General features: G+C 42.8%; 1 protein-coding gene across 1 annotated transcript; it reads right to left on the bottom strand.

Moving 5' to 3' along the window:
- Positions 1–9,405: 9,405 nt before the first annotated feature.
- On the bottom strand, positions 9,406–13,931 carry LOC118937892 (interferon a3-like). Its single transcript, XM_036939663.2, has 9 exons — positions 13,271–13,931; positions 13,004–13,075; positions 12,779–12,915; positions 12,560–12,649; positions 10,702–12,454; positions 10,472–10,543; positions 10,161–10,310; positions 9,923–10,021; positions 9,406–9,808 (listed from the first exon to the last, which is right to left on the bottom strand). Exons 5-9 carry the CDS (start codon positions 10,849–10,851, stop codon positions 9,719–9,721), a joined length of 561 nt encoding a protein of 186 aa, XP_036795558.1. The 5' UTR covers positions 10,852–12,454; positions 12,560–12,649; positions 12,779–12,915; positions 13,004–13,075; positions 13,271–13,931; the 3' UTR covers positions 9,406–9,718.
- Between the last annotated feature and the right edge of the window lie 5,955 nt (positions 13,932–19,886).

Here is a 19,886-nt window from a genome sequence, read left to right on the forward strand (position 1 = left end):
TTGGAGGGTACTATGGTGTTAAATGCTGAGCTTTTGTCTATAACAGCATTCTCACATAAGTATTCCTCATGTCCAGATGGGGTAGAGCAGTGTGCAGTGTGGTTGCGATTGCATCTTCTGTGGAGCTATTGGGGCTGTAAGCAAATTGGCTTGGGTCTAGGGTGTCAGGTAGGGTATAGGTGATATGGTCCTTGAATAGTCTTTCAAAGCACTTCATGATGACGGAAGTGAGTGCTACGGGGAGGTAGTCGTTTAGCTCAGTTACCTTAGCTTTCTTGGGAACATGCAAATTGGTGGCCCTCTTGAAGCATTTGGGAACAGCAGACTGGGATAAGGATTGATTGAATATTTCCGTAAACACACCAGCCAGCTGGTCTGCGCATGCTCTGAGGACGCGGCTGGGGATGTCGTCTGGGCCTGCAGCCTTGTGAGGATTAACATGTTTAAATATTTTAATCACGTTGGTTTCAGTGAAGTAGAGTCCGCCGGTTTTGGTAGCGGGCCGTGTCAGTGGCACTGTATTGTCTTCAAAGTGAGCAAAGAAGTTGTTTAGTCTGTCTGGGAGCAAGACATCCTGGTCCACGACGTGGCTGGTTTTCATTTTGTAATCCGTGATTGACTGTAGACTCTGCCACATACCTCTCGTCTGAGCCGTTGAATTACGACTCTACTTTGTCTCTATACTGACGCTTAGCTTGTTTGATTGCCTTGTGGAGGGAATAGATACCCTTTTGTATTCGGTCATGTTTCCGGTCACCTTGCCCTGATTAAAAGCAGTGGTTTGCGCTTTCAGTTTTGCGTGTATGCTGCCATCAATCCACGGTTTCTGGTTGGGGAATGTTTTAATAAACGCTGTGGGTACAACATCACCGATGCACTTGCTGTCTGTATTTTCACGTTTTACAGTGGCTGCATCATGTTATGTGTAGACTTGTCACCAGCAGGGACTGGGGAGTTTGTCAGGATCAAAATAAATATGAAAGGAGTAAAGCCAAGAGGAAAAAGTAGAGGGAAACATGCCTTAGTCCTTTGAAGACCTAACACTCGGTTATCGCTACATTTTTCAGTGGGACAATTACACACATTTTAACGCAAAAGACACACCAGAATGGCTTTCCAAGAGATGTTTAGTGTTCCTCATTGGTCAAGTTAGAGACAAGGTATGAATACTGCTATCTATCAATTATTCCCAACCAAATTGACTGAGCTTGAGAAATTTAACAAACACCATGAGCTCCAAAGGGATTGGGACAGTGACACGTTTGGTTGTTTTGGCTCTGTACTCTTGCACTTTGGATTTGAAATGATCCATGACTATGAGGTTAATGGGCAGTCTGTCAGCTTTAATTTGAGGGTATTTTGTCACGACTTTCACCGAAGGTGGCTCCTCTCCCTGTTTGGGCGGCGCTTGGTGGTCGTCGTCGCCGGTCTACTAGCTGCCACTGATCCTTTTTTCTTTTCTTTTGGTTATGTCTGTTTTGTGTTTCACCTGGTTTCATTTTGGTTAACTAGGGGGATATTTAATCTCTCCATTTCCTTTGGGTTTTTGTGCGGGATTGTTTTCGTTTGACTGTCAGTTAGTTTTAGGTTGCGTTTTCTCTTGTTCATTTTTGAACAGGTGTTTTTTTCCCTGGACTGTCTTAGTAGGGTTTGTGGCTGCTGTTGTAGTCCGGGGTCCTGTTATTTTGAACTTGTTTACCTCTTGAAACTAGGGGGCACTATTTTTATTTTTGGAAAAATAACGTTCCCAAACTAAACCACCTATTTTTCAGGACCAGATGATAGAATATGCATATAATTGACAGCTTAGGATAGAAAACACTCAAAAGTTTCAAAATCTGTAAAAATATTGTCTGTGAGTATAACAGAACTGATATTGCAGGTGAAATCCTGAGAAAAATCGAATATCTGGGACAGGGGTACATTCGGCCCTCCACATCACCTGTCTCCTCGACTTTCTTTTTTGTGAAGATGAAGGAGGGAGGCCTGCGTCCGTGCATTGACTATAGAGGTATAAATTGCATCACAGTGGGGTTCAGTTACCGGCTACCTATCATCGCCATGGCGGTGGAGTCATTCCACGGAGCACGCTTCTTCACAAAACTGGATCTTAGGCGCGCGTATAACTTTGTGCGAATCCAGGAGTGAGATTAGTGGAAAACCACGTTTAGTACCACATCTGGCCATTATGAGTACCTCGTCATGCCGTATGGGTTGAAAAAAGCACCAGCCATTTTCCAATCCTTTGTTGGCGAGATTCTCAGGGACCTGCAAGGGCAGGGTGTAGTGGTTTACATCGATGACATACCGATCTATTCCGCCACATTCTCCGCGCATGTGTCTCTGGTGCACAAGGAACTTGGACGACTGTTGGAGCATGACCTGTACGTCAAGGCCGAGGAATGTATGTTCTCCAAACAAGCCTGTCTCTTTCCTGGGGTATCGCATTTCCACATCTGGGGTGGTGATGGAGTGTGACCGCATTGCGGCCGTGCGACTCCGAGGTGCAGCGTTTTTTAGGGTTTGCCAATTACTACAGGAGGTTTATCCGGGCTTTTGGGCAGGTTGCTGCTCCCATTACCTCACTGCTGAAGGGGGCGCCGGTGCGCTTGCAGTTGTCGGCGGAGGCGGACAGAGCTTTTGGTCGTCTGAAGTCATTGTTTACCGATGCTCCCGTATTGGTGTATCCGGACCCCTCTTTGCCATTCATATTGGAGGTAGACGCGTCCGAGGCTGGTGTTGGCACCATGCTATCACAGCGCTCGGGCACGCCCCCGAAGCTTCGCCCCTGCACTTTATTTTCGAGGAAGCTCAGTCCGGCAGAGAAAAACTATGATGTGGGGGATCGGGAGTTGCTGGCTGTTGTAAAAGCTCTGAAGGTGTGGAGACATTGGCTTGAGGGTGCGAAACACTCTTTTCTCATCTGGACTGACCACTGTAATCTGGAGTACATCTGAGTGGCGAGGAGAATGTATCCTCGTCAGGCAAGGTGGGCAATGTTTTTTTTTACTAGATTTCACTTCACTATCTCATACAGACCAGGTTCCCGTAACGCGAAGGCCGACGCACTGTCCCATCTCTATGATACCCGAGGAGCGGCCCATCGATCCCACCCCCATACTTCCGGCTTCTTGTCTGGTGTAACCGGTATTATGGGAGGTGGACGTGGACATCGAGCGGGCGTCTCGTTTAGAACCTCCTCCACCACAGTGTCCAGCGCGTCGGAGGTACGTCCTGCTTGGTGTTTGTGATAGATTGATCAAGTGGGCCCACACGCTACTCTCCTCTGGTCATCCGGGGATCGAGAGGACAGTGCGTGCTCTTAGGGGGAAGTTCTGGTGGCCCACCTTGGCTAAGGATGTAAGGGTTTATGTTTCCTCCTGTTCGGTGTGCGCTCAGTGTAAGGCTGCTAGACACCTGCCTAGAGGGAAGTTACAGCCCCTCCCCGTTCCACAGCAGCCTCGGTCACACCTGTCTGTGGACTTTCTTAGTGATCTTCCTACGTCACAGGGGAACACTACGATCTTGGTCATTGTGGATCTGTTCTATAAGTCCTGCTGTCTCCTCCCTTTGCCCGGTGTCCCTAAGGTCCTACAGACTGCGAGGCCCTGTTTACAGAAGTCTTCCGGCACTACGGGGTGCCTGAGGATATAGTTTCTGATCGGGGTCCCCAGTTCACTTCCCGGGTTTGGAAGGCGTTCATGAAGCGTCTGGGGGTCTCGATCAGCCTGACATCTGGTTTTCACCCTGAGAGTAATGGGCAGGTGGAGAGAGTGAACCAGGATCTGGGCAGGTTTCTGCGGTCGTATTGACAGGACCGGCCTGGAGAATGGGCGAGGTTCGTTCCAGAATTCACTTCGCCACTCCTCCACGGACCTGTCGCCGTTTCAGTGCGTGTTTACGGTCCGGAGGAGAGGTGTTGGGTACCGGTGGGGGGCATCTTGGACCCATCTCTGCTGGGTGAGTTCCACCGCCTCCATCCTGATAGCCCTGCACCTCGCCCTCTGGGTCGTCCTCGAGGCCTGCGTCAACGTCCACCAAAGGTGGCTCCTCTCTCTGTTCGGGCGGCGCTCGGCAGGTCGTCGTCACCGGTCTACTAGCTGCCACCGATCCTTTTTTTTTTCCTTTTCTTTTGGTTATGTTTGTTTTGTGTTTCACCTGGTTTCATTTTGGTTAATTAGAGGGGATATTTAATCTCGCCATTTCCTTTGGGTTATGTGCGGGATTGTTTTTGTTTGACTGTCAGTAAGTTTTGGGTTGCGTTTTCTCTTGTTCATTTTTTAACAGGTGTTTTAGTATGGTTTGTGGCTACTGTTGTAGTCCGGAGTCCTGTTATTTTGAACTTGTTAAATGAAACGCCCTTTTCTTTCGGAACTTGTTTTTCCTGCGCCTGACTCCACACCCACATCTCCTTGGGGAGATCTGACATATTTTCTGAAATTACAACACTTTTTGTAGATACCCCCTCCATTTTAGGGGACCAAAAGTATTGGGAGAAATTAACTTATATGTGTATTGAAGTAGTAACACGTATTTGGTCCCATTTTGATAGCTCCCAATGACTAAATCCAGTTTGCGACTCTACAAACTAGTTGGATGCATCTGCTGTTTGTTTTGGTTAAGTTTCAGATTTATTTTGTGTCCAATAGAAATTAATGGTAGATCATGTTTTGTGTCATTTTGGAGTCACTTTTACTGTAAACAAAAGAAGAATATGCTTCTAAGCACTTCTACATTTATGTGGATTCTACAATAATTTTTGATAATCGTGTATGAATCTTTGAATAATAAGTGAGAAAGTTACAGAAGCTAAAATATTATACCACAAGGACAAAATAAACTCTTACCATTACAACGTTACTTAAAATGATAAGGTTGTCTGTGATGAGATACAAACTCGCTGCCTTTCGTTTGCTAGACGTTCACGTTATATGCCTACCCAGATGCACAAATAGATTGTTTTTTTGCGTTGTTTGTCATTTATTTTTTTACTTGTCTTGGCACCACACCTCTCCCTCTCCCTCTCCCTACCATCTCTTACGACCGGAAATATCTACTGGACATCAGAACAGCGATTACTCACAACGAACTGGAAGAAGCTTTTTTCTTTAACAAGTCTGACGAGAAAGACATACTGATTTCCCAGGAACTCATCACTAAGCTAAGGACCCTGAGATTAAACATCTCCCTCCGCAACTGGATCCTGGACTTCCTGATGGGCCGCCCCCAGGTGGTAAGGGTAGGCAACAAAACTGTCACGCTGATCCTCAACACTGGGGCCCCTCAGGGGTGTGTACTTAGTCCCCTCCTGTACTCCCTGTTCACCCAATAACTGCGTGGCCAAAAACGACTCCAACACCATCATTAAGTTTGCTGACGACACAAAGTGGTTGGCCTGATCACCCACAACGACCAGTCTAAGGAGGAGGTCAGAGAACTGGCAGTGTGGTCACCGGCTTTCTAATCACCACCGATCCATGTTTCATTTTCATTTTGTTTTGTCTGTATTACACACACCTGGGTTCTCGCCCCCGGAGTGTATCACGGAACAGCTGCCGGGTGCCAGGGGTTCCTACTCCAGCTGGAGCTCTACCTGACAGCTGTTCAGCCGGCCCCTTTGGGACGTGAGCTCCTTCATCTCCTGCCTGACTGGAAAAGACCTGGAGTGGGCCAACACCATCTGCGGAAGGGAAGGCCCGACTCTGGATGACTACGAGTTTTCCCCTCATTCCCAGCATAAGGCGCTAGTAGATTCAGGCGCAGCTAGGAACTTTATTGACCTCTCCTTGGCACATAGATTAGGGATCCCTATTGTTCCTGTTGATGTTCCCTTACCTGTACATGCCTTAGATAGTCGTCATTTGGGGTTGTGGCTAATTAAGGAGGTCACAGCTCCCATTGCTATGGGAACACAGGGGGGTCACGAGGAGAAACGAGGACTCTCCTGCGTTTCCTGTTGTGTTGGGCCTTCCCTGGTTGGCCTCTCATGATCCTATTATTTCGTGGCAACAGAGGGCTCTCAAGGGATTGGCCTGTCAGTGTTCAGGGAGGTGTGTAGGTGTTTCCTTAGGTGCCACTATGGTGGAAAGTCCAAACCAGGTTTCCACCATGCACATTCCCCCCGAATATGCCAATTTGGCACTCGCCTTCTGTAAAAAGAGGGCGACTCAATTACCACCCCATCGACAGGGGATTGTGCGATAAATCTCCTGGTAGGTGCTGCACTTCCAGGAGTGACGTGTATCCTCTGTCACAGGAGGAGACGGCGGCTATGAAAACATATGTCGCTGAATCTCTGGGACAGGGATACATTCGGCCTTCCACTTCACCTGCCTCCTCGAGTTTATTTTTTGTGAAGAAGAAGGATGGAGGTTTACGCCCGTGTATTGACTATCGAGGTTTAAATCAGATTACGGTAAAATACAGTTACAGCACCTCTCATCGCCAGTATGACAGAGTCATTGCACGGGGCGCGCTTCTTCACAAAATTGGATCTCGGGAGCGCTTACAACCTGGTGCGTATCCGGGGGGAGGGGGATGAGTGGAAGACGGCACTTAGTACCACTTCTGGGCACTATGAGTACCTCGTCATGCCGTATGGGTTAATGAATGCTCCATCAGTCTTCCAATCCTTTGTGGATGAGATTTTCAGGGACCTGCACGGACAGGGTGTAGTGGTGTATATAGATGACATTCTAATATACTCTGCTACTCGCGCCAAGCATGTGTCCCTTGTGCGCAGGGTGCTTGGTCGACTGTTGGAACATGACCTATACGTCAAGGCGGAGAAATGTCTGTTCTTCCAACAGTCCGTCTCCTTCCTAGGGTACCTCTTTTCCACGTCAGGGGTGGAGATGGAAAATAACCGCATTTCAGCCATGCGTAATTGGCCGACTCCAACCACGGTAAAGGAGGTGCTGCAGTTCTTAGGGTTTGCCAACTACTACCGGAGGTTTATCAGGGGTTTTGGTCAGGTAGTGGCTCACATTACCTCCTTGTGGAAGGGGGGACCGGTGCAACTGCAGTGGTCAGCTGGGGCGGACAGGGCTTTTGGTCACCTGAAGGCTCTGTTTACTTCGGCTCCCGTACTGCCTCATCCTGATCCCTCCTTGGCATTCATAGTAAAGGTGGACGCGTCCGAGGCTGGGATAGGAGCTGAGCTGTCTCAGCGCTCGGGTACGCCACCAAAGCTCCGCCCCTTCTTTTCGAAGAAGCTCAGCCCGGCGGAGCGAAACTATGATGTGGGGGACCGGGAGCTGTTGGCTGTTGAGGTGGACGCAGACATCGAGCGGAAGTCACATGCAGAGCCCATTCCCCTGAGTGTCCAGCTGGGCGTCTGTACGTTCCGTTTGATGTCTTCGATCGTTTGATCTGTTGGGCTCACGTGTCACCCTCCTCTGGTATTCCTGGCATTGGTCGGACGGGGTGCTGCCTTGCTGGGAAGTACTGGTGGCCCACTTCAGCTAAGGACGTGAGGGTTTATGTTTTCTCTTGTTCGGTATGCGCACAGTGCAAGGCACCTAGACATCTGCCCCGAGGGAAATTACAACCCCTTCCCATTCCACACCGACCGCGGTCACACCTATCGGTGGATTTCATGACGGATCTTCCCCCGCCGCGGGGAAACACCACGATCCTGGTCATTGTGGATCGGTTTTCTAAGTCCTGCCGCCTCCTTCCTTTGCCCGGTCTCCCAATGGCTCTACAAACTGCGGAGGCCCTGTTCACCCACGTAATCCGGCACTACGGGGCGCCTGAGGATATAGTTTCTGATTGGGGTCCCCAATTCACATCTAGAGTCTGGGGGCGGTACTGTCACGACTTCTGCCGAAACCGGCAACTCTCCTTTTTCCGATGGTGTTCAGCGGTCGACGTCACCGGCTTTCTAGTTACCACCGATCCATGTTTCATTTTCTTTTTCTTTTGTCTGTATTACACACACCTAGTTTCAATTCCCATATCAGGTTCCTTATTTATCCCTCTGGCATACATTTCTGTTCTGTCCATGATTGTTGGTGTCTTAGTGGTTGTTGTAGGTGTTAGTTTGTATGTATTTTCCTATTTGAAATATTGCTAGAATTTTTGTGAGTAAACTCAGTTGTGTTGCTCAAACCTGTGTCCTGCGCCTGACTCCGCTAATCTCTGCACCCAATCACTGACACGGGCCAAACAGGCCCCCATTAACATCTATGGTGCTGTATTGGAGCGGGTCGAGAGTTTCAAATTCCTTGGTGTCCAGATCACCAGAAAACTATCATGGTTCAAATACACAAAGACAGTCGTGAAGAGGCCACGACAAAACCTTTTCTCCCTAAGGAGACTGAAAGGATTTGGCATGTGTCCCCAGATCCTCAATCATTTCTACAGCTGCACTATCGAGAGCATTCTGACCGTTTGCATCACCGCCTGGTATGGCAACTGGTCTTTATCTAACCGTAAGACGCTACAGAAGGTAGTTGGTACGGCCCAGAACATCACTGGGGCAAAGCTTTCTGCCTTTCGAGAACTATATAATAATAGACAGTATCAGAGGAAAGCCTATGAAATTGTCCGAGACGCCAGTCGCTCAAGTCATCGACTGTTTTCACTGCTACCGCACTGCAAGCGGTACCAGAGCGCCAAGTCTAGGACCAAAAGGCTCCTTAACAGCTTTTACCCCCAAGCCATGAGACTGCTGAACAATTAATCAAATGGCCAGAACATTGACACCCACTCCTCCATTTGTTTTGTACACTGCTGCTACTCGCTGTTTAATATCTATGCATAGTCACTTCACCCCTACCTACATGTACAAATTACTTCAACTAACCTGTACCCCCGGCACACTGACTCAGAACCGGTACCCCTGTAAATTTCCTAGTTATTGTTATTTTTATTGTGTTGCTTTGAATTATTTGTTACTTGTTTATTTGGTAACTATTTTCTTAACTCTTCTTGAACTGCACTGTTGGTAAGGACTTGTAAGTAAGCATTTCACGGTAAGTTCAACACTTGTTGTATTCGGTGCATGTGACAAATAAAGTTTGATTTGATTTGAAATATCATACCCCATCTCCAAAAAAATGCAAACCTCGGCAGTTACTGTAATGCTGTTAACAGGTCTTGGGGGTATGATATTTGTGCGTCTTTAACTTTCTCACTAATCATTATTCACGATTCATTCAGGATTGCTGTAATCATGTCCGTTCCTGTCTGTTTGTTTGCCATGGTGCTGAAATGTCTTCTTATCTTGCCTCCACTGTGGACGCATTTAAAGGGTTTCCCAGCCATTATGCACGGGTTGTGTGATATCATCAGTCTTCAAGTTAAGACACAACAACACTGTGTGACATTATCAGGCCTATCTAAGGACCTTTTTATTAGGCCCATATGTAAATATGTTAGATTAAAAATATATTTCAGCTGTTAGAGGTCACATTAGTTTATTTCAAATGTATTTAATCGTTACAATAACGAACGTTTCCAATATTGTTGCAATAATAAATACAGTATGCAATGGTCTTCATAAATACAAAAGTCAATGCATGAAAACGTTGTTACATTTTCTATAGCCTAAAAATACCTAGCACATAATACATTATTCAGTATAAAATGTGTTTTACTTCGCGAGTTGTGAATTCACATAATAAATAAATAAAACATATATAAAAATAACCGTGTAAATAAATAGTTGAAAAAATAGAAGTATAAATAAATAATCTCTACACACACACGAGGCTCATTGGTTAGTCAATATTATTGTGACTAGTCTTAGCATGTGTTTCAGCACCACGTTCCTTATGCCTTCCCAGCCGCTTGCGCTGTATTCCTGCATGAACGAAACACACATGTAATATTTTAGAATAGACACATGTTGTGTCATCACATATGAATATATCCTTATTTGGTGAATGCACTCTCTTGGTAAGACAAATTGACATACCTCGCGTTTCAAGTAATTCTTCAGGAATTTGAAGTGAAGGCTCATATTTTTGTTCACTCCTTTGTCAGATGTTGGTAGTGTAGCTCTTATAGCCTTTACCTGTTGGAACAAAATATAAGTCATTAATGTTATGTTATGATTCGTTTAAATCACATTATACGGCAATCTAAAAAATATAGGATAATGTTTGCCTTTTGGCATTAATGTTAATAGAAAATCACAAATCACATAGACTTACACATTGGTCCAGCTCCAAGGTCTGGCGATGCAGGTCAATCATAAACTCGTCAACTACTTCCTGGTCCCAGAAAGAATCATAGTTATCACTTCTGTACAATTTCTCTATAGCGTTCAGAGTTTGCGAAATGAAGACAATCTTGTCGTCATCCTAGAAGAAGAGTGATTTGTTTTAGTACATGCCTTATGAATATCAGAAAAGTATAGCAAATTTAGCATATTCGTTAATACCTAATTATATGGCCTACACTATGAGAAAAAACGTTGAACCAAAACCCTTTTGAAATAGTGTAGGCTATGCATATGTCTTACCTTGAAATGATCGACATGTCTGTATTCCTCGTAAGGGAAAGTAATATGAGGTTCTCGAGAGACCACATGACCCTGAGATGGCAAAAAATAGAATCAAATGATTGCAATATTATTATTGTATACATAAACGAGTAACTGAATCAAATGAAACACAGCAGCACATTAAATGTTGAATAGATGACAACTGCTCAATGACCAGGAACAAGTTAATAAACATTACAGTATCCTACCATTTCCCGAAGCACCGTTATGGTGTTGTTGCTGAACACTTGGAACATGCTCCGAGACTTAGGAAGTGTCCTCATCCAAGTGCATCCGAAGGTTTTATGCCAGGTGCAAATCGTCAGGATCAAGCACATCCAAAAGCTTATTGAACCCATTTTATCGTAGGTGTACTGTAGTTCGCTGACTGTTCGCTATCAACCGAGGTGCAAAATTAGGCAGACTTCCGAAAGACAGCCTATACTTTGTATAATTCCGGAAAAAAATACGTTTTCCTCAAAGGACAAAGAGATAAAGTGTCCTTCCTGATCGACCCTCTTCTCGAAATCCAGAGTTCTGTCATGCTGCAATCTGTGTCGATATTTTATACAAAGATTTTGAAAGGTGTTCCGAAAGTGAAAGGTGGAAGTCCCGGTAGACAGGCGCTTTCATACCTGACAGTATATTTTTCGGCCTGGAGACAACGCACGGAAAGGACAGGTGCATCTCTCGAAGACTTGTTCAATTCTTGACTGATTTGTTATTTTATTTTGAAATATTGGATTACCAACCAGGAACATGTTTTAGATTAAAAACATTTACTTGTGAATCCATTTTAGTCAGACGACAGCGTAAATTAATATGCATTTCTTTTCAAACATTTCGTTGTCCTTTCACTTCGGAAACCCTTGTGTTTAAATCTCGTCTTCGCAAACGCATCACCTTTTCATTTACACACGGAAACTATGGTATCCAACTACGTTGGAACCACTTGCTTAAAGGGTGAACGTGGTTTCTGGACCTCGACTTCCTTTTTAAAGATACAGATCAACGTTGTATGGGTTATATCAACTACACATTCAACATTACTATATTTCGTTTTAGAAACGGGTTTTAGTGGTCTTATTTAATTTCGTAGACGAGCTCCTTTCTGCACCCGGTTTTCAGAATAAGACACTGGTAGCCTATGCAGTGCACAGGCAGTATAGACCTTGACAATACTGCTTACCTTGACATTAGTGCTTAAATTGGAGACTGTATTTCGGGTGCTTTTGAATCTGGGCCTACACGCACTTGTGAGTAAAATATGTCTATCACGTAGATCATTTGTCAAAGTATTCCGTATTCATGTGTTTTTATTGGACTTTTATCCAGATATGTGAGTTTATGTTACCTCTGCATCTATTATCTTTCCACTGTAGAGACTGAAGAGTAACAGCACGGTTAGCGATTGCTATACTCCATTGAACTAACATTCAGAATGTGGAGTTATAATTATGTTACATATTTACTGGATATCATGCACTTGCTAGAAGTAATAACTATCTGAATCAACAATGTTTTACAGTGATATGATGATGTCTGAAAGGGCGGGAAAGTATGGCTGGAATTCAGAGTATTGTAAAGGAGTTTATTGTTTTTCATTGAAGATGATGTTGATATGCAATTGTTAGTAGGAATAACATCTCATTTAGTATAACATTTAAACGAAAAAGTCGTTGTATTTCAAGGTTGCTTCACACCATTGAATTTTACAAAATTGCTAGCACAATTTCAACCAATGTAAGGCGTGTTTGTATCTTAATTTAAATAGCCTAGCCTACATGGAAATAATTTGCATCACGGATAAATAACATAAACATATGAAGCTTACAGTGGTACATTTAATTTAATCATCAAAATCACACGTGTGTTCTTGGCATTTTTTATTTCTTTGTAAAAATCCCTCGGGATGCTCCACATTTCAGCTCGCACGACCTCCCACGAGCACAAGCTGAAGCGCTGAAATGAAAAACGCTTAAGTGAAAATAATACATTATACACCATAGGTATAGGCTAGGCCCACTCCAGCCCTCTCAGTAAAATGCAACCTATAAGATGCTTTACCTCAGGTGAAAAAAAGTCGTCCAGCTGTTTGAAGTAGTTCTTAACCATATCACCAATTGGAATGTTTTGACGCAGTAGCATGTCTCTGACCTGAAATAGTAAACAACAAACAACATTCAAATCAATATCCATGTGATTACTTGAATAATAATAGTAGAAATAAAAAAATTCTTGTGCAACAAGTTACAGTTAACAAATGAAACATAACCAAGAACGTACACATTCCGAATAGGTCATATATTGTCGAGCGAGAAGGTCTTGGAGCTCCCTGAGATTAACTCACAAGAGTTAGGTTTTGTTGGAAGAGCTCGCTGGCTAGTTGAAACGCAAGTCTCGTGTCTAAACCTTTCCCCCTCCTGTAATCAGAATAACACTTCGTGTAACCATGCGATTGAACGTGACTAACACAGAAATTGTAGACACTCATGATCTCCTGAGCATCACCTCTTTTGAAAGCGTTGGACTTTGGACCATTATCATTTCCTCCTCTGGGATATAGCCTCTTGGTCTCCTCTCCTATACCACACACATAATACACATATCTCAATAAAATAACAAAATATATGAATGAATTAAGCTCCAATAATCAATTGTCATCTAGAATAAATAAATTGTGATATCACAGTATGCTAAAGCCTATATTCAGACCCATATTTCTAAATATGTCTGCCTATAAGGTCACTTTGTAACAGGTTACATAAATTGACCTACCATGGAAAGATCATTGAGGGTCTGGCGAGTTTGATGAAGATAATGCATTTGCTCTTTTTGGTCACTGCATTTAGCATAAACAACCGGGTAAATAACAATAACACACAGAAGATGTACCACAAAGGAGACATTAAGAGTGGCCATGTGTCCGGTGAGTTGATAAATCCCTGAACACTGCTTCTAAACGTTCGGCTACCTACCCTACCTTCATAGCCTCCCCCATTGATATGCCATGGATGAGGTAATTTGTTAAACAAGGAAAGTTCAACTGGGGAAAGTGAAAGAGCATTGAAAATTCCATTCCTCCACCTTGCAAAGCTGTTGACGACATTTTGCGTTCTTGTCTTCTGTGTGTATATACACATTGTGCATCACGCAATGTATTTTCAACACAGTAGCCTATCCATTTTGTACTTCAATTTTATATTTATTGAGTAGGGTTGATAGCCTACAGTATAAGCGTTTAAAAGCATACTTTTTTAACATCCCTTCTCTCAAGGGATGGAACGTGTAACTATTTGCATAGCTACTCTGTTTCAGAAAGAAGAACATGATTATAATAGTTGGACTCCACACAGCTGCTCCAATGCAGTTATCTTAATATACTACATGTAGCATCCATGGCATTTCATTATTTATTGTAAAACAGAGTGACATTGGAGTATAAAAAGGTAAATCTATTGTTAAGAGCTAGATACAATGCCATGAAGGTGTTTTCCTTACAGTTTCTATAGGCCAAATAAAATAACATGAACAATGACTGCTCAGTGCTCACTGTCAGCGAGCTACTATACAGATTAAAGTCCTTTGTTATTTTGTATGACTGCACGTGGGACAGGGTCATGACTAGAAGGGATCCAGCTTTGGCCAAGTTAACGTTAACGTCAATTTTGATTTTTCTTAGCAGGTTTAACCGAAATTACGCAGCAGGTTAGGATAATTAACGTAGCAGGTTAGGATTTTTAGGTTCAATTTAGGAAAAGAGTTAGGGATAGGTAAAATGCCCCCCAAAACGTTGTACATTAATTTGACAATTAGGAACCCTTATAGCCATGACCGTGGGCCAGCCTCTGTCTCGGCAGATGATGACATCGGTGATTACACACCATAATTGCTTTCACTTTCGAAAACCAACGTTTTTACATATTACTGCATTTCGTCATCTATCTTTCCCAGCAGGTACAACATTGTTTGCGTGCAAGGCTAGCTCACTCAACATTATTACATGCTTATTGCATGTTCTGTTAATAGCAGCCAATGGGTGGTGTTCAAAGTAGGCCTACATTTTGAAAAAAGCATGCAAGGCTTTAGGTTAAGGTTAATCCACTTGTCCATCAGACAAGGAGGTGACTGAAAATGTTGTGTTGTTACATAAAAAATAAAATGCATTATTATTCCCATACCATTATTAGAGAGAAATATGCACATTATGCTACCCTCCACCTATTGGCTACTTAGCTTATTCAAGACGCATTCAAAATGCAACAAAATGCAACACTGCCCCTTTAAGGAATACAAAAATCTCTGAACCTGACTGGCTTTTCAAAGATGGATAGAAATGCACACATTGTGTGCTCTTGTAGGAAGCAACTACTCCCCCATTGTTGACCAGACATTGGCTAAAACTGGGATAATCGCTCAATAACTAGCAAAGAATATGAACAAATGTACACAGGTGGCTACATGCAGCTCTCACGTCGATATCAAAGCAAGCGCATTTTCCCTAGTTCAAAGTGAATGGCTCAGAGCCATGTATGGCAATGGCTTTTTGCAAATATGTCTAATGCAGCTCTGATTGGTTATGGTGCACTGGTCTGCGTAGTGTATGGTCCTGCGTCGTGCCTGTCAATACAATAGATTCATACTCCAATGCGCTCTGCCTACAAGAAAATATATTGCACAGTTAGTTTTGCATACTAAGTCTTGCATAGTTCGTTTTGTTTCGGTATGTTACATTGAAAGTGGCTTCTCAACTTGACAGTTTATAAAGGCACTCAGATTAAAGGCAACGGACAGTCTAGATTCTGCATAGTCCGTTGATTCGAGCATTCCCACAGTAGAGTGAAACGTTAATAGAGGTCACTAAAAGGGAAAATTCTAGAAGGTTGAGTGATGTTCAATCTAGTACTTCTCTGAGCAGGCTTATATTTCTTCTGCTCGGCAGCCCAAGGGAAGCTGTGCTCAGATTTGAGGGAACATTGCTTGTACCGATCCAATTAATTAATTAATTAACGTTAATTACCTATCCAAGCCTTTCAGATCTATATGTTTGTAGTGGGTAGGGGTTGTTTCTGGACAGGACTGCCATTTCCACCTGCCCTTTCCCCCCTAATGGAATTCAACCCACCGCTGTGCCTTGTCTGACTTACAAATCTATAGATGGAATCTACTGTATGTAGAAATAGGGAATTTTACATCTCTCCACTGCTAAACCATTGGTTTGTTAGTCAAGTGCTTCATAATCGTTGTCACAGGGGGTTTAAAAGATGGGTGTGTGCCTCATTTATTTCAATGTCCTACATCTGTGTAATATAAATCATTCAAACCACTTATGATTCATCAGTGTGATTAAAAAAAAACATCATCCTTTCTTCTCCAACAACATTGTATATATATATATATATACATACACACACACACACACACACACACACACACACACAGTCTTCACCTTATGGATTTGGGTCGACCGGATGAAAGGTGGGTCCTCCGGAGGTGCCTGTCCTACACTGCAGATACATCTTCCTCCTCCAGTCTGGTGTTGCTCCTTAGCTAGTCCAAGTATGTGTTCTCTGGCCTTCCTTCTGCGGACACCTTGCTGTGGTTGCCAGATGATTAGTTCACTAAAGCTGTTTAGTTAAGCTACGGAATACATTGAATTTATTTTCCCAGTATTTCATGTACCCCAAATATCAACCAGAGGGAAGCACTATTTAACATTTTAGTGTGAATCCCACTAAAGTGTAAAGCTCTAAATCAAAACATAACTTTGGACCTTTGTTTAATAAGAATTAATGACAACACAGACATTATGGAAAGTGGTCAAATATTTATTTAAAACAAATAATAATAATAACAATATTAAGCAATAAAAAAAAAAAATAATAATATTGTTTTATATTTTTGGACATTATATTTAGAGATGCCCCCACCCTCACAGTAATCAACATGTAAAATACACTCAGCGGTCAGTTAATTAGGTACACCAATCCTGACTGCCATCAGCATGATGCAAAAGGAACCGGGATTCATCGGACCAAGCAACCTTTTTCCACTTCTCAATTGTCCAGTTTTGGTGATTGCTTTCCCAGTGGAGCCGCTTCTTGTTTATAGCTGGTAGGAGTAGAACCCATTTTGGTCGTCTGTTGCAATAGACCATCCATGACAAGGAGCCACAAATGGTTATTTCTGAGATGCCGTTCTGCTCGCCACTGTTATACTGCGTCATTATGTGGTGGAAATGTAAAATTCATGACATACTATACTGTTTAATTAGACTTACTATGCTGTTTTTGGTTAGATAATTTTCCATTGTTATATGTTAGTATTTTGCTGATACAGGCTAATCTTATTCGCCACACTGTGGGTATGGATGGAACATCAGTGATGTGTACTCCGAGGAACTTGAAGCTGGTTACCTTCACTGAGGGCCTGTCAATGTGGATGGGGGCGTGCTCCCTCTGCTGTCTCCTGAAGTCCACGATCAGCTCCTTTGTTTTGTTGACCATGAGGGAGATGATATTTTCCTGGCATCACTCCGCCAGGGATCTGAAATCGGAGCAGATAGCCAGGGCGAATTTACGAAGCCTCCGGACGCACAACGACTATACTGTTTAGCCAAGTTAAGAATGATGCGAATATTCAAGTCAATAACTGTTGGGTAGCCACATCTTACTCAGTCTGTGAGTCTGTGTGTACAAATAAGAGTTGTTTGGGTGCGACCTCAGTATGTGACATACTGTTTCCACAATCTACAGGAACTTAGATGTGTGGAAACATGCAGAAAGGAACAGACATTGGTGGCAACGTCAGCTATCTAAATGTGAAAAGACAAGCTAATTCAGCTTTTACACACCACGTTGCGTCTCTCTTTCCACCAATCTGCTAAACTGCCACTTCGACAAAATAGGTTGTACTTTTTCTATTAAAGCAGAGACATCTCTGCTTGTTGGGCTTTCCTAATGATGCATTGATTAAGTGGTTGTTATTGATTGCTTCATTTTTGCAAATCTTATAAAATTGTTTGAAAGAATCTGCACTCTTCTTATAGAATTTCTCTAGCAATTTGGCGACAAGGACGGGATGGCTAACTCCGCTTACTGATTGCTCCCGGGGAAACCGAGGTTAAACTGCACGCTTTGGCTGCGTTAGATGTGGCTACCCAACAGACTTTCCAATGGTAGAGTTAACATCTGCATTCAACTGTGCGAAACAATTCAATGTAGTAGGTGGTATTGCCATATCAGGGAAGACATTTCAACTTGAATGCAGAGGCTGACAAGGTTTAGCAAATTCAGCATCTTTCTCACTTGACCTAAAATGAAAAATCATCTCTCTCTGTTGTGAAAAATAAATTAATGTAAATCAATGTGCTACACAATCATTCCGTTAGAGGAGATTCTTTGGCTACTTTAAAAGTTACAGACTAACCTACCTGTTGATAATGGGTGTCTTCAAATAACAAATTACTATTGAATGTTGATGTACACATTCTCTTGCAAGCACTGCACCCGAAAATGACCCCTGTAGGTATTTAAAAAATATATATATATAGTTATGCAAGTTGTCAATTGTGTCCAGATTGAGAAATGAGCCTACATTTCATGCTCGGAAACAATAATCAATGGTTTATGTCAGCCCACTCACCAAATCCTGAATAAGTTTGATGTTGTGCTTATCCTCTCTTGGGTTGTGGGCAGTATTTTGAATTTTGGATTAATGAGGTGCCCAATGTAATCTGCCTGTTACTCAGGCCCAGAAGCAGGGATATGCATATGCATGGTAGTATTGGATAGAAAACATTCTAAAGTTTCCAGAACTGTTAATATAATGTCTGAGTATAACAGAAGTCATATGGCAGGCGACAACCTGAGCAAAATCCATCCAGGAAGTGGGATATTTTTGATCTGGGTACTTTTCTATTGAATGCCTATACAGTATGAATTTGGATAGGACCCCAATTGCAGTTCCTACAGCTTCCACTATATGTCAACAGTCTTTAGACATTGTTTCTGGCTCATATTCTGAAATACGAGGAAGAATTAGACCATTCTTTCAGTGGACTCTAAATGAACCAGAGCTTTGAGCGCGTGACTGATTGCGCACCGTTTGTTGTTTTTCCTTTCTATTGAAGACGCTATTGTCCCGTTGAAATTATATCAATTATTTAGACAATAGACAACCTGAGGATTAATTACAAACATCGTTTGACATGTTTCAACGAACTTTACAGGTACTATTAGGATGTTTTCGTCTGCATGTCGTGACTGCCTTTGAGCCAGTGGATTACTGAACAAAACGAGCCAAGAAAACTGAGTTTTTGGGACATAGAGGGACTTTATCGAACAAAACAAACATTTAATGTGTAACATGAACTCTTGTGACTACAAACATATGAAGATCATCAAAGGTAAGTGATTCATTTTATCGACATTTCTGACTTTTGTAATTCCTTTACTTGGTTTTAAAATGTTTGTATGCTTTTGTAAGCGGAGGGCTGTTCTCAGATGGTATGCTGTCCTCAGATGGTAACATTTTATGAATGTTCATTTTGAGTATTTCACTATTTTGAATTTGGCGCTCTGCAATTTCACCGGATGTTGCCCAGTGGGACGCTAGCATCCCACCTGCGCATAAGAAGTTATTTATGATTTTTAGAGGAGCGTCCTTCCATGTTCATCCAATCATATATATGCAACATGGACCACTCCACCATGTCAAACTGGTTATCATGACAGTCGGCTTTTAGCATCTAAATCTTGGTGGGGCAAACTCCCCCAAAAATGTTTATGCATGTCAGCAAAAGGAATACAACATAACACTAAAGAGTACAATATTTGCACAATAACGATGACAAATGGTGCCGACAAACTGCTAGGTCCTACATAAAGCTGTCCCAACAGCAGAGCTCTCTTTTCAGCACCATGGAGTGAATCCATGACGCTGCTACACCTGGCTATCAGCGGAGCCTTGTCTAGCAGGGAAACAGATCATTCAGCCTCATTTACTGCCTTAAAATAACATAGCTAATATGGCTGACTTGCCTAAACAAATGTGATTTCTACTGATAATTGAGATGTGCAAACTACGGCATAAGGGGACTATGAGCGGATAAGAGGCAATCCATAATTTTGATGAAGACATTCATGAGCGAGCTAGGAGGGACGTAGTCAATATAACTATTTGTTCAGCACTTTTGAAATGTACAGTGACAGAATTCAGAACATGGGCCATGCTTACAGTATTCTCCCTGTGCACCAAGTCAGAACCGTAGTATAAAAAAGAAGGGAATGTGAGGAGACATTGAAAGCTCTTACAATATTCAATGATTACATTTCTCTACAACAGGCTATAGGCTACATATGCACCACCACGTCAGATCAGAACAGGAAATGGA

Source organism: Oncorhynchus mykiss, chromosome 12 (assembly GCF_057628025.1).
Source record: "Oncorhynchus mykiss isolate SJ-2025 chromosome 12, ASM5762802v1, whole genome shotgun sequence".
Taxonomy (NCBI): domain Eukaryota; kingdom Metazoa; phylum Chordata; class Actinopteri; order Salmoniformes; family Salmonidae; genus Oncorhynchus; species Oncorhynchus mykiss.